The sequence below is a fragment of the Scyliorhinus torazame genome, chromosome 4 (genome assembly GCF_047496885.1).
Source record: "Scyliorhinus torazame isolate Kashiwa2021f chromosome 4, sScyTor2.1, whole genome shotgun sequence".
Lineage (NCBI taxonomy): Eukaryota > Metazoa > Chordata > Chondrichthyes > Carcharhiniformes > Scyliorhinidae > Scyliorhinus > Scyliorhinus torazame.
This window is the reverse complement of record NC_092710.1, coordinates 372,152,757-372,166,303: the sequence shown is the minus strand read 5'-3', so window position 1 is coordinate 372,166,303 and position 13,547 is coordinate 372,152,757. Positions and strand designations below refer to the sequence as shown.

The 13,547-nt window shown below is 58.4% G+C and overlaps 1 protein-coding gene across 2 annotated transcripts in view; it reads left to right on the top strand.

Annotated features, from left to right (window-relative positions):
* The window catches only part of gtpbp2b (GTP binding protein 2b), a 163,205-nt gene extending 154,186 nt beyond the window's left edge, over positions 1-9,019 (top strand). For both annotated transcript variants that reach the window (XM_072500357.1, XM_072500358.1), the window contains exons 10-12: positions 6,436-6,607; positions 7,153-7,317; positions 7,454-9,019. In XM_072500357.1, coding sequence (XP_072356458.1) covers positions 6,436-6,607; positions 7,153-7,317; positions 7,454-7,612 — 496 coding nt within the window. In that variant the 3' untranslated portion in view covers positions 7,613-9,019. The remainder of the gene's footprint in view (positions 1-6,435; positions 6,608-7,152; positions 7,318-7,453) is intronic.
* Positions 9,020-13,547: the final 4,528 nt, after the last annotated feature.

Here is a 13,547-nt window from a genome sequence, read left to right as displayed (position 1 = left end):
GCTGGGTTGATGGTGGCGCTGGGTTGACGGTGGCGCTGGGTTGATGGTGGCGTTGGGTTGATGGTGGCGTTGGGTTGATGGTGGCGCTGGGTTGACGGTGGCGCTGGGTTGACGGTGGCGCTGGGTCGACGGTGGCGCTGGGTTGAGGGTGGCGCTGGGTTGACGGTGGCGCTGGGTTGACGGTGGCGCTGGGTTGACGGTGGCGTTGGGTTGACGGTGGCGCTGGGTTGACGGTGGCGCAGGGTTGATGGTGGCGCTGGGTTGACGGTGGCGTTGGGTTGATGGTGGCGCTGGGTTGATGGTGGCGCTGGGTTGACGGTGGCGCTGGGTTGATGGTGGCGTTGGGTTGACGGTGGCGCTGGGTTGATGGTGGCGTTGGGTTGACGGTGGCGCTGGGTTGATGGTGGCGCTGGGTTGATGGTGGCGCTGGGTTGAGGGTGGCGCTGGGTTGACGGTGGCGCTGGGTCGACGGTGGCGCTGGGTTGAGGGTGGCGCTGGGTTGATGGTGGCGCTGGGTTGACGGTGGCGCTGGGTTGACGGTGGCGCTGGGTCGACGGTGGCGCTGGGTTGATCGGTGGCGCTGGGTCGATGGTGGCGTTGGGTTGACGGTGGCGCTGGGTTGATGGTGGCGCTGGGTTGATGGTGGCGCTGGGTTGATGGTGGCGCTGGGTTGATGGTGGCGTTGGGTTGACGGTGGCGCTGGGTTGATGGTGGCGCTGGGTTGATGGTGGCGCTGGGTCGACGGTGGCGCTGGGTTGATGGTGGCGTTGGGTTGACGGTGGCGCTGGGTTGATGGTGGCGCTGGGTTGATGGTGGCGCTGGGTTGATGGTGGCGCTGGGTTGATGGTGGCGTTGGGTTGATGGTGGCGTTGGGTTGACGGTGGCGCTGGGTTGATGGTGGCGCTGGGTTGATGGTGGCGCTGGGTTGATGGTGGCGCTGGGTTGATGGTGGCGCTGGGTTGATGGTGGCGCTGGGTTGATGGTGGCGCTGGGTTGATGGTGGCGCTGGGTTGATGGTGGCGCTGGGTTGATGGTGGCGCTGGGTCGATGGTGGCGCTGGGTTGATGGTGGCGTTGGGTTGAGGGTGGCGCTGGGTTGACGGTGGCGCTGGGTTGATGGTGGCGCTGGGTTGATGGTGGCGCTGGGTTGATGGTGGCGTTGGGTTGACGGTGGCGCTGGGTTGATGGTGGCGTTGGGTTGAGGGTGGCGCTGGGTTGATGGTGGCGTTGGGTTGAGGGTGGCGCTGGGTTGATGGTGGCGCTGGGTTGAGGGTGGCGCTGGGTTGATGGTGGCGCTGGGTTGATGGTGGCGCTGGGTTGAGGGTGGCGCTGGGTTGACGGTGGCGCTGGGTCGACGGTGGCGCTGGGTTGAGGGTGGCGTTGGGTTGATGGTGGCGCTGGGTCGACGGTGGCGCTGGGTTGATGGTGGCGCTGGGTTGACGGTGGCGCTGGGTTGATGGTGGCGCTGGGTTGAGGGTGGCGCTGGGTTGATGGTGGCGCTGGGTTGACGGTGGCGCTGGGTTGACGGTGGCGCTGGGTTGATGGTGGCGCTGGGTTGATGGTGGCGCTGGGTTGATGGTGGCGCTGGGTTGATGGTGGCGTTGGGTTGATGGTGGCGCTGGGTTGAGGGTGGCGCTGGGTTGATGGTGGCGCTGGGTTGACGGTGGCGCTGGGTTGATGGTGGCGTTGGGTTGACGGTGGCGCTGGGTCGACGGTGGCGCTGGGTTGACGGTGGCGCTGGGTTGATGGTGGCGCTGGGTTGATGGTGGCGCTGGGTTGATGGTGGCGCTGGGTTGATGGTGGCGCTGGGTTGAGGGTGGCGCTGGGTTGATGGTGGCGCTGGGTTGATGGTGGCGCTGGGTTGATGGTGGCGTTGGGTTGACGGTGGCGCTGGGTCGACGGTGGCGCTGGGTTGAGGGTGGCGCTGGGTTGATGGTGGCGCTGGGTTGATGGTGGCGCTGGGTTGATGGTGGCGTTGGGTTGAGGGTGGCGCTGGGTTGATGGTGGCGCTGGGTCGACGGTGGCGCTGGGTTGATGGTGGCGCTGGGTTGATGGTGGCGCTGGGTTGATGGTGGCGCTGGGTTGATGGTGGCGTTGGGTTGAGGGTGGCGCTGGGTTGATGGTGGCGCTGGGTTGAGGGTGGCGCTGGGTTGACGGTGGCGCTGGGTTGATGGTGGCGCTGGGTTGACGGTGGCGCTGGGTTGACGGTGGCGCTGGGTCGACGGTGGCGCTGGGTTGAGGGTGGCGCTGGGTTGACGGTGGCGCTGGGTTGATGGTGGCGCTGGGTTGATGGTGGCGTTGGGTTGACGGTGGCGCTGGGTCGACGGTGGCGCTGGGTTGAGGGTGGCGCTGGGTCGATGGTGGCGCTGGGTTGACGGTGGCGCTGGGTTGATGGTGGCGTTGGGTTGACGGTGGCGCTGGGTCGACGGTGGCGCTGGGTTGATGGTGGCGTTGGGTTGACGGTGGCGTTGGGTTGAGGGTGGCGCTGGGTTGACGGTGGCGTTGGGTTGACGGTGGCGCTGGGTCGATGGTGGCGCTGGGTTGACGGTGGCGCTGGGTTGACGGTGGCGCTGGGTTGACGGTGGCGCTGGGTCGACGGTGGCGCTGGGTTGAGGGTGGCGCTGGGTTGATGGTGGCGTTGGGTTGACGGTGGCGCTGGGTTGACGGTGGCGCTGGGTTGATGGTGGCGCTGGGTTGACGGTGGCGCTGGGTTGATGGTGGCGCTGGGTTGACGGTGGCGCTGGGTTGATGGTGGCGCTGGGTTGATGGTGGCGTTGGGTTGACGGTGGCGCTGGGTCGACGGTGGCGCTGGGTTGAGGGTGGCGCTGGGTTGACGGTGGCGCTGGGTTGATGGTGGCGCTGGGTTGATGGTGGCGCTGGGTTGATGGTGGCGTTGGGTTGAGGGTGGCGCTGGGTTGATGGTGGCGCTGGGTTGAGGGTGGCGCTGGGTTGACGGTGGCGCTGGGTTGATGGTGGCGTTGGGTTGACGGTGGCGCTGGGTTGATGGTGGCGTTGGGTTGACGGTGGCGCTGGGTCGACGGTGGCGCTGGGTTGAGGGTGGCGCTGGGTTGATGGTGGCGCTGGGTTGATGGTGGCGCTGGGTTGATGGTGGCGCTGGGTTGATGGTGGCGCTGGGTTGAGGGTGGCGCTGGGTTGAGGGTGGCGCTGGGTTGATGGTGGCGTTGGGTTGACGGTGGCGCTGGGTCGACGGTGGCGCTGGGTTGAGGGTGGCGCTGGGTTGAGGGTGGCGCTGGGTTGAGGGTGGCGCTGGGTTGATGGTGGCGCTGGGTTGAGGGTGGCGCTGGGTTGATGGTGGCGCTGGGTTGATGGTGGCGCTGGGTTGATGGTGGCGCTGGGTTGATGGTGGCGCTGGGTTGATGGTGGCGCTGGGTTGAGGGTGGCGCTGGGTCGACGGTGGCGCTGGGTTGAGGGTGGCGCTGGGTTGATGGTGGCGCTGGGTTGATGGTGGCGCTGGGTTGATGGTGGCGTTGGGTTGAGGGTGGCGCTGGGTTGATGGTGGCGCTGGGTTGATGGTGGCGTTGGGTTGAGGGTGGCGCTGGGTTGATGGTGGCGCTGGGTTGAGGGTGGCGCTGGGTCGACGGTGGCGCTGGGTTGATGGTGGCGCTGGGTTGACGGTGGCGTTGGGTTGAGGGTGGCGCTGGGTTGATGGTGGCGCTGGGTTGAGGGTGGCGCTGGGTTGACGGTGGCGCTGGGTTGAGGGTGGCGCTGGGTTGATGGTGGCGCTGGGTTGACGGTGGCGCTGGGTTGACGGTGGCGCTGGGTCGACGGTGGCGCTGGGTTGATGGTGGCGCTGGGTTGATGGTGGCGCTGGGTTGATGGCGGCGCTGGGTTGACGGTGGCGCTGGGTTGACGGTGGCGCTGGGTCGACGGTGGCGCTGGGTTGATGGTGGCGCTGGGTTGATGGTGGCGCTGGGTTGATGGTGGCGCTGGGTTGATGGTGGCGTTGGGTTGATGGTGGCGCTGGGTTGATGGTGGCGCTGGGTTGAGGGTGGCGTTGGGTTGACGGTGGCGCTGGGTTGATGGTGGCGCTGGGTTGATGGTGGCGCTGGGTTGAGGGTGGCGCTGGGTTGACGGTGGCGCTGGGTTGATGGTGGCGTTGGGTTGATGGTGGCGCTGGGTTGAGGGTGGCGCTGGGTTGACGGTGGCGCTGGGTCGATGGTGGCGCTGGGTTGACGGTGGCGCTGGGTTGACGGTGGCGCTGGGTTGACGGTGGCGCTGGGTCGATGGTGGCGCTGGGTTGACGGTGGCGCTGGGTTGACGGTGGCGCTGGGTCGACGGTGGCGCTGGGTTGACGGTGGCGCTGGGTTGACGGTGGCGCTGGGTTGACGGTGGCGCTGGGTCGACGGTGGCGCTGGGTTGACGGTGGCGCTGGGTCGATGGTGGCGCTGGGTTGATGGTGGCGCTGGGTTGATGGTGGCGCTGGGTTGACGGTGGCGCTGGGTTGAGGGTGGCGCTGGGTTGATGGTGGCGTTGGGTTGATGGTGGCGCTGGGTTGACGGTGGCGCTGGGTTGATGGTGGCGCTGGGTTGATGGTGGCGCTGGGTTGACGGTGGCGCTGGGTTGAGGGTGGCGCTGGGTTGACGGTGGCGCTGGGTTGACGGTGGCGCTGGGTTTACCGGTGGTGCTGGGTTGATGGTGGCGCTGGGTTGACGGTGGCGCTGGGTTGAGGGTGGCGCTGGGTTGAGGGTGGCGCTGGGTTGACGGTGGCGCTGGGTTGACGGTGGCGCTGGGTTGAGGGTGGCGCTGGGTTGACGGTGGCGCTGGGTTGATGGTGGCGCTGGGTTGACGGTGGCGTTGGGTTGATGGTGGCGCTGGGTTGACGGTGGCGCTGGGTTGAGGGTGGCGCTGGGTTGACGGTGGCGTTGGGTTGATGGTGGCGCTGGGTTGACGGTGGCGCTGGGTTGAGGGTGGCGCTGGGTTGACGGTGGCGTTGGGTTGAGGGTGGCGCTGGGTTGACGGTGGCGTTGGGTTGATGGTGGCGCTGGGTTGAGGGTGGCGCTGGGTTTACCGGTGGCGCTGGGTTGAGGGTGGCGCTGGGTTGAGGGTGGCGCTGGGTTGAGGGTGGCGCTGGGTTGACGGTGGCGCTGGGTCGACGGTGGCGTTGGGTTGATGGTGGCGCTGGGTTGAGGGTGGCGTTGGGTTGATGGTGGCGCTGGGTTGATGGTGGCGCTGGGTTGAGGGTGGCGCTGGGTTGACGGTGGCGCTGGGTTGACGGTGGCGCTGGGTTGACGGTGGCGCTGGGTTGAGGGTGGCGCTGGGTTGATGGTGGCGTTGGGTTGATGGTGGCGTTGGGTTGATGGTGGCGTTGGGTTGACGGTGGCGCTGGGTCGACGGTGGCGCTGGGTTGATGGTGGCGCTGGGTTGATGGTGGCGCTGGGTTGATGGTGGCGTTGGGTTGACGGTGGCGCTGGGTTGATGGTGGCGCTGGGTTGATGGTGGCGTTGGGTTGATGGTGGCGCTGGATTGATGGTGGCGCTGGGTTGAGGGTGGCGTTGGGTTGAGGGTGGCGCTGGGTTGAGGGTGGCGCTGGGTTGAGGGTGGCGCTGGGTTGATGGTGGCGCTGGGTCGACGGTGGCGTTGGGTTGATGGTGGCGCTGGGTTGAGGGTGGCGCTGGGTTGAGGGTGGCGCTGGGTTGATGGTGGCGCTGGGTTGGGGGTGGCGCTGGGTCGACGGTGGCGCTGGGTCGACGGTGGCGCTGGGTTGAGGGTGGCGCTGGGTTGATGGTGGCGCTGGGTTGAGGGTGGCGCTGGGTTGAGGGTGGCGCTGGGTTTACCGGTGGCGCTGGGTTGATGGTGGCGCTGGGTTTACCGGTGGCGCTGGGTTGAGGGTGGCGCTGGGTTTACCGGTGGCGCTGGGTTGATGGTGGCGCTGGGTTGATGGTGGCGCTGGGTTGATGGTGGCGCTGGGTTGATGGTGGCGTTGGGTTGACGGTGGTGCTGGGTTGAGGGTGGCGCTGGGTTGATGGTGGCGCTGGGTTGACGGTGGTGCTGGGTTGAGGGTGGCGCTGGGTTGGGGGTGGCGCTGGGTTGAGGGTGGCGCTGGGTTGAGGCCCCGGCGCTGGGTTGAGGCCCCGGCGCTGGGTTGATGGTGGCGCTGGGTTGAGGCCCTGGCGCTGGGTTGAGGCCCTGGCGCTGGGTTGAGGCCCTGGCGCTGGGTTGAGGCCCTGGCGCTGGGTTGAGGTCCCGGCGCTGGTTTGAGGCCCCGGCGTTGGGTTGATGGTGGCGCTGGGTTGAGGCCCTGGCGCTGGGTTGAGGTCCCGGCGCTGGGTTGGGGGTGGCGCTGGGTTGAGGCCCCGGCGCTGGGTTGAGGCCCTGGCGCTGGGTTGAGGCCCTGGCGCTGGGTTGAGGCTCCTCTCAACCTTCCTGACAATTTCCTGATGTTCACTCAAAGCTCTTTGTTTTTCTCTCTCACCAGTGGGATTTGCAGAGAGGGCGAGCAGCTGGTGGTGGGACCCACAGATAACGGCATCTTCCTTCCTCTGAAAGTATGCAGCATCCAGCGGAACCGGTCTGCCTGTCGAGTACTGAGAGCGGGCCAGGCTGCTACACTGGCCCTGGGCAACTTCGACAGGGCCCTGCTCCGTAAGGTAGGTCTCCAGTTCAACCCAGGCTGGCCTGGGGTACCTGATCAGGGCAGGACAGAGGAGAGGGGCACCCAAACCCCATCACTGCCCGTTGCAAAGTCACACATTCTGCCCAATGTTTCCGCAAACAAGGCGGGTAAACAGCGATGATACAGAGTGAATGAGTGGACAAGCTGCAGGGGCGAATGGCTGCCTGTCCTTCACAAGAAGTAGAGTTTGTTGCAGTTTTCCAGGGCAGTGCGGGGGACAGTGCAGCTCCAGGGCCACTCCAGTGGTTTCCATTGTGTAGGAAATGCAAACAAGTCGATGCAAACAGGAGCCTTTTATTTCAGCAGCAATCGTACGCACTGAAAACTAGATGAAGTATCACCGAAAGATTGACTGCTGCCTGGGGCTGAGCTGTTTTCTCTGCACGTCAGATGACCTGTGATGACTGCTATTGTACTTGGCCAATATTGTGGGGTTAATGGTGAAAAGGCTGAATGTGGGAGGAAAATGTTAGTTTGACTGTGAAGGGGTGGATTGTAACTGACTGACTTTCTGGACAGGGCATGGTGATGGTAAGTCTCGAGATGCACCCGACTGTCAGCTCCCTCTTCGAATCGGAAATTGTGCTGCTTTTCCACGCAAAGACTTTCCGGAAAGGATTCCAGGTCACGGTGCATGTTGGAAACGTCCGACAGACAGCGATTGTGGAGCTGATTCATGGCAAGGTAAGTCATGGTCACAGGTATCTCTCCATATCTCATTGTGGTCCTGTCCCCCAGTTTCCCCTGCCGCTTCCCTCTCCTCCAGTTGTGGCGATGTGGACAGGGGTGTCCGGTTTGATGCGTTTGTTGTTTGTTTCAGGAGGATTTGAGGACTGGAGAGAAGGCTGTTGTCCGTTTCCGTTTTATTAAACATCCCGAGTACCTGAAAGTGGGGGCGAAGCTATTGTTCCGTGAAGGAGTGACGAAAGGAATCGGTCACGTTACCAAGGTTATAGCTGATGTGAAGTGCTCAGCCTGACTACGATCATCTCCAAATTCTGTCAGTCAGTCCCAACGCACCCTTCAGCAGCCGGGACCATTCACCAGAGGGACTCTGCACATCCACGAGGATCACACGGTTGTTCAACTACACTGACTGTGTCTTGACCTCAGCTCAAGAGGGAATCCTCAATATCTGCAGCCTGATTAAATATCAAAGCACCCTTCATGCTGCGACCTCGCAGGAAGAATTCTTGCCTTTTCGCACTCAATCAGGACCTCTCCATCTGGCTCTTTCATCTCTCGGTCTTTCAGTCTCTCGCTGCATCCTCTTCTCTACTGATGTCTTACTTGTGCTACCTTGAAGATTGACTTCAAATCATACACAAAGGTTTCCGCACTTTCTGCTTGCTTCTGAAGTTCAACGTGAAGAGTTTTGCAATCTGAAACGTTTTCATAGACATTTGGCATCCTCTAATTCAGCACCAATTGGCATTAAAGTGGGGTGGTAACATAAACCGGTCAACGGTGGGGGAGGTACGTTCTTCAATAATGTAGAGGGAGCTTTACTCTGTATCTAACCCCGTGCTGTACCTTTCCTGGGGACAGTGTAGAGGGAATTTACTCTGTATCTAACCCCGTGCTGTCCCTGTCCTGGGAGTGTTTGATGGGGACAGTGTAGAGGGAGCTTTACTCTGTATCTAACCCCGTGCTGTACCTGTCCTGGGAGTGTTTGATGTGGACAGTGTAGAGGGATCTTTACTCTGTATCTAACCCCGTGCTGTACCTGTCCTGGGAGTGTTTGATGGGGACAGTGTTGAGGGGGATTCTCTCTGTATCTAACCCCGTGCTGTACCTGTCCTGGGAGTGTTCATGGGGACAGTGTAGAGGGAGCTTTACTCTATATCTAACCCCGTGCTGTACCTGTCCTGGGAGTGTTTGATGGGGACAGTGTAGAGGGAGCTTTACTCTGTATCTAACCCCGTGCTGTACCTGTCCTGGGAGTGTTTGATGGGGACAGTGTAGAGGGAGCTTTACTCTGTATCTAACCCCGTGCTGTACCTGTCCTGGGAGTGTTTGATGGGGACAGTGTAGAGGGAGTTTACACTTCAACTGACCTGTGCTCTACCTGTCCTATGTGGGAATGAGCTGAGGATTGGGTCAGGCTATGTGCACCCTTTGCAAGAGACTATGAATGCTGTGGCCACATGTAGGAGAGCGAGATTAACGTCCATGATGTTTGATGTTTGTAAGAGGTGTATGATTTGCAGTAAATCCTGCCCGTCAGCGGAGCACGACCTCACTTTATTCAGCATAATTGGTGCGTTATAATGGCAGGTATTAGTTTTAATGTGTGATATAGGGCAGTTTCTGTACATTGTGTTTCTGTATATAAAAGATGTACAGACAAATTTGTTTTAAATAAATAAAATTTTAATTGACTGTTTTGAATGTTCCCTGCGTTAAGTTTTTTGCTCCTTTGCTGTTGTCTGTTACTGGGTATTGTTATGTATGAATCACCACACACCTCTGTTTCTGTCCTCGGGTCCCAGCCCAGCAGTGATGTGTGAGAGTTTCTATCCGAAAGGGTCAGTGTTACAGAGGAGCTGCCGTGTTGGGGATTAGTTTCTGTAAAGCTGGACACAGTAACCTGATGTGCAGTGTGACAGACAGCAGCCTCCTCGCAACCCAATGTGTCTGATCATAGATCCCTGCAGGAAATCATTCACCTCTTCAATGTACAGACTGTGGACGTCGCTGGTCAGGCCGGCATTCATTGCCCATCCTGCGGACGTCGCTGGTCAGGCCGGCATTCATTGCCCATCCTGTGGACGTCGCTGGTCAGGCCGGCATTCATTGCCCATCCTGCGGACGTCGTTGGTCAGGCCGGCATTCATTGCCCATCCTGCGGACGTCGCTGGTCAGGCCGGCATTCATTGCCCATCCTGCGGACGTCGCTGGTCAGGCCGGCATTCATTGCCCATCCTGCGGACGTCGCTGGTCAGGCCGGCATTCATTGCCCATCCTGCGGACGTCGCTGGTCAGGCCAGCATTCATTGCCCATCCTGCGGACGTCGCTGGTCAGGCCGGCATTCATTGCCCATCCTGCGGACGTCGCTGGTCAGGCCGGCATTCATTGCCCATCCTGTGGACGTCGCTGGTCAGGCCGGCATTCATTGCCCATCCTGCGGACGTCGCTGGTCAGGCCGGCATTCATTGCCCATCCCTAGTTGCCCTTCAGAAGGTGGGGGTGAGCTGCCTTCTTGAACTGCTGCAGTCCCTGAGGTGTAGGTACACCCACTGTGCTGTTAGGGAGGGAGTACCGGGATGTTGCCCCAGCGACAGTGAAGGAACGGCTGATATATTTCCAAGTCAGGGTGGTGAGTGACTTGGAGGGGAACCTCCAGGTGGTGGGGTTCCCAGGTATCTGCTGCTCTTTTCCTTCTAGATGGTAGTGATCGTGGGGTGGAAGGTGCTGTCTAAGGAACCTTGGTGAGGTACTGCAGTGCATCCTGTAGATGGGACACACGGCTGCCACTGTGTGTCGGTGGTGGAGGGAGTGAATGTTTGTGGAAGGGGAGCAATCAAGCGGGGCTGTTTTGTCCTGGATGGTGTCGAGCTTCTTGAGTGTTGTTGGAGCTGCGCTCATCCAGGCAGGTGGAGAGTATTCCATTGCACTCCTGACTTGTGCCTTGTAGATGGTGGGCAGGCTTTGGGGGTCAGGAGGTGAGTTACTCGCTGTAGGATTGCTCACCTTTGACCTTCCCTGGTAGCCACAGTATTCATGTGGCTGGGTCCAGTTCAGTTTCTGCTCTATGGTAACCCCCAGGATGTTGATTGTGGGGATTCAGCGATGGTAATGCCATTGAATGTCAAGGGTGAAAGTTAGATCCTCTCTTGTCGGAGATGGTCATTGCCGGGCACTTGTGTGGTGCGAATGTAACTTGCCCCTTGTCAGCCCCGAGCCTGGATATTGTCCGGGTCTTGCTGCATTTGGACAGGGACTGCTTCACTATCTGAGGAGTGGCGAATGGTGCTGAACATTGTGCAGTCACCCGCAAACATCCCCACTTCTGACCTTATGATGGAAGGGAGGTCATTGGTGAAGCAGTGCTAAACTAAAATAACTGATTCCTACTGAGACTTGTGTTCCTGATTCAGCAGCCAGGGGCAATATCCTCCCAACATCTTCACTGTCAAAACTCTTTAACGGGGAGGGGAATTGAGAGTCTGCTTACGAACAGCACACCTCCCTTCAATGCTGCTCCCGAGGCACTTTCACAACGTCTAGGCTGGTCCTCCACTGCTCCGTCAGGTTGGAGTTGGACATCAGCCTGGAGGATGCAAGGTCGTGTGAACCACCTGGATTACTGTGACAATCCAACTGTCACTGACAACAGCTTCAAATGTTCCCAGCTCTGGTCCTGGATTCTTCATAACATCACGGCATTATTGTCCGTCAGTCGGAAACTCTGTGATGTGAACCAACAGCTGAATGAGCCAAGGCTTCTGAACTCTCCCAGACTGACTGCCAGATCTGTATCCAGTGGGCAGCACTGAAATGACAGAGGTTTCCAGGGTGTGTGTGTGTTCACAGGAAATAAACCATACCACAGCGGGCAAGTCAGCAGCTGATGTAATCTAGTGAAACTCCAGACTTTAATCCTGGTCTCGGGAGCAGTAGTCAGGTTACCGGACAAACTATTGAGAAGCTTGGGCCAATCATCAAGCGATATGAGCACAAATTAAATAAACTTGTGAAATGCCAATGTTTCTGGGTTACTTTGTAGGGGTGGAAAGTGTGGTGAGGCACAGATTTTCATTTGTTCACTGCACGGCCTGTGGCCGAATGCATGTGTGTGAAATCACCCAAGTGCTCTGTGCATTTAATGCAGTTGTGTTGACATCAGTTTATATTACACAGACTAGCAACAGGTCTCTGTGACCAGTCTCCTGGGTAATTAGGCACAGCGGCTGACCTCACCAATGCCTATATCTCATGAAGAAATTATATGTTTATGAAAAAAAACCTCGTGACTGTTACCCCAGATGTCAGGAAAAGCAAAACAGCAATAAATGTTATTGCAGAACCATTAGAGTTCAACATTAATCAGCAGAAATATGAATGTTTTTAAACTGCTTATAAAAATATCATTTTATGTATGTGTAGTTTTCAGCCAAACTCCCCATATTTCCTGGTGCTGGAAGCCTCACTCATTCTGCCTACCTACACCCCGATACAATCAGCTCTTATTCCCCGTCACACACACACCAGCCTGGTCGACCCATTCCCCACCCCCTCCCCAAGCCTTCCCTCCCATCCCATTCAGTCGTCTTGAATCGCTAGTCCCTCAGGTGTAGGTACACCCACTGTGCTGTTAGGGAGGGAGTTCCAGGATGTTTACAGCGACAGTGAAGGAACGGCGATATATTTCCCAGTCAGGGTGGTGAGTGACTGGGAGGGGAACCTCCAGGTGGTGGGGTTCCCAGGTATCCTCCAGGTGGTGGGGTTCCCAGGTATCTGCTGCTCTTGTCCTAGAGGGTAGAGATCGAGGGTTTGGAAGGTGCTGTCTAAGGAACCTTGGTGAGTTACTGCAGTGCATCCTGTAGATGGTACACACGGCTGTCACTGTGTGTCGGTGGTGGAGGGAGTGAATGTTTGTGGAAGGGGAGCAATCAAGCGGGGCTGCTTTGTCCTGGATGGTGTTGAGCTTCTTGAGTGTTGTTGGAGCTGCGCTCATCCAGGCAAGTGGGGAGTATTCCATTCCCCTCCTGACTTGTACATAGCAGACAGACTTTGGGAAGTGGGGTGGGGGTCAGGTGCATAGGTCCCTAAAACGCCAGGAACAAGTGCAAAAAAGTAATGAAATGCTAGCCCTTTATATCTAGAGGATTGGAGTCTAAAGACACACTGGTTACGCTGCAGCTTTACAAAACCCTGGTTAGACCACTCAGCAGTTCTGGGTCCCATACCTTAGGAAAGATATTTTAGCTTTGGAGGGTGTGCAAAAATCATTCCTGGATTGCAGGGGGATGAGTTACGAAGGGGATTACTCAAATAGACCTGTTTTCACTAGAATTTAGAAGGTTAAGGGGTGATCTGATCAAAGTCTTCAAGACATTAAACAAGGTAGATAAAGATAAACTCTTTCCACTGGCTGGAGATTCTATAACTAGGCGGCATTGTCTAAACATTAGAGCCAGACCGTTCAGGAGAGATGTTGGGAAGAACGTCTTCACTGAAAGGGTGAGAGGGGTTTGGAATTCTCTCCCACAAACAACAATTGATGCTCAATAAGTTGTTAATTTTAAATGAGAGGTAGATTTCTGTTGAGCAAAGATATTGAGGGATTTGGGCCAAAAGCAGGTATATGGAGTTTGGTCAAAGATCAACCATGAGCTCAGTGAATGGCGGGACAGGCTCGAGGGGCTGAATGGCCTATTCCTGTTCCTATGAGGTGAGTTAGGCACCATAGGGTTCCTAGCCTTTGACCTTCCCTGGTAGCCACAGTATTAATGTGGCTGGGTCCAGTTCAGTTTCTGAACAATGGTAACCCCCAGGATGTTGATTGTGGGGATTCAGCGATGGGAATGCCATTGAATGTCACGGGGCGGTGGTTAGATCCTCTCTTATTGGAGATGGTCATTGCCTGGCCCGAATGTTACTTTGCACTTGTCAGCCTAAGCAACCTCCACACACACTGACCCGGAGCCGGGATCGAACCTGGGACCTCGATGCCGTGAGGCTGCAGTGCTAACCACTGTGCTGCCCCTAAAGACTATTATTATTATCAGGGCAGTCACTCTCACCTCACCTCTGTCATTCAGCTCTCTTGTCCATGTTTGAACCAAGGCTGTAATGAGGTCAGGAGCTGAGTGACCCTGACGGAACCCACACTGAGCGTCTGTGAGCAGGTTATTGCTGAGTAAGTGCCGCTGGATAGCTCTGTTGATGACTCCTTCCATCACTGTGC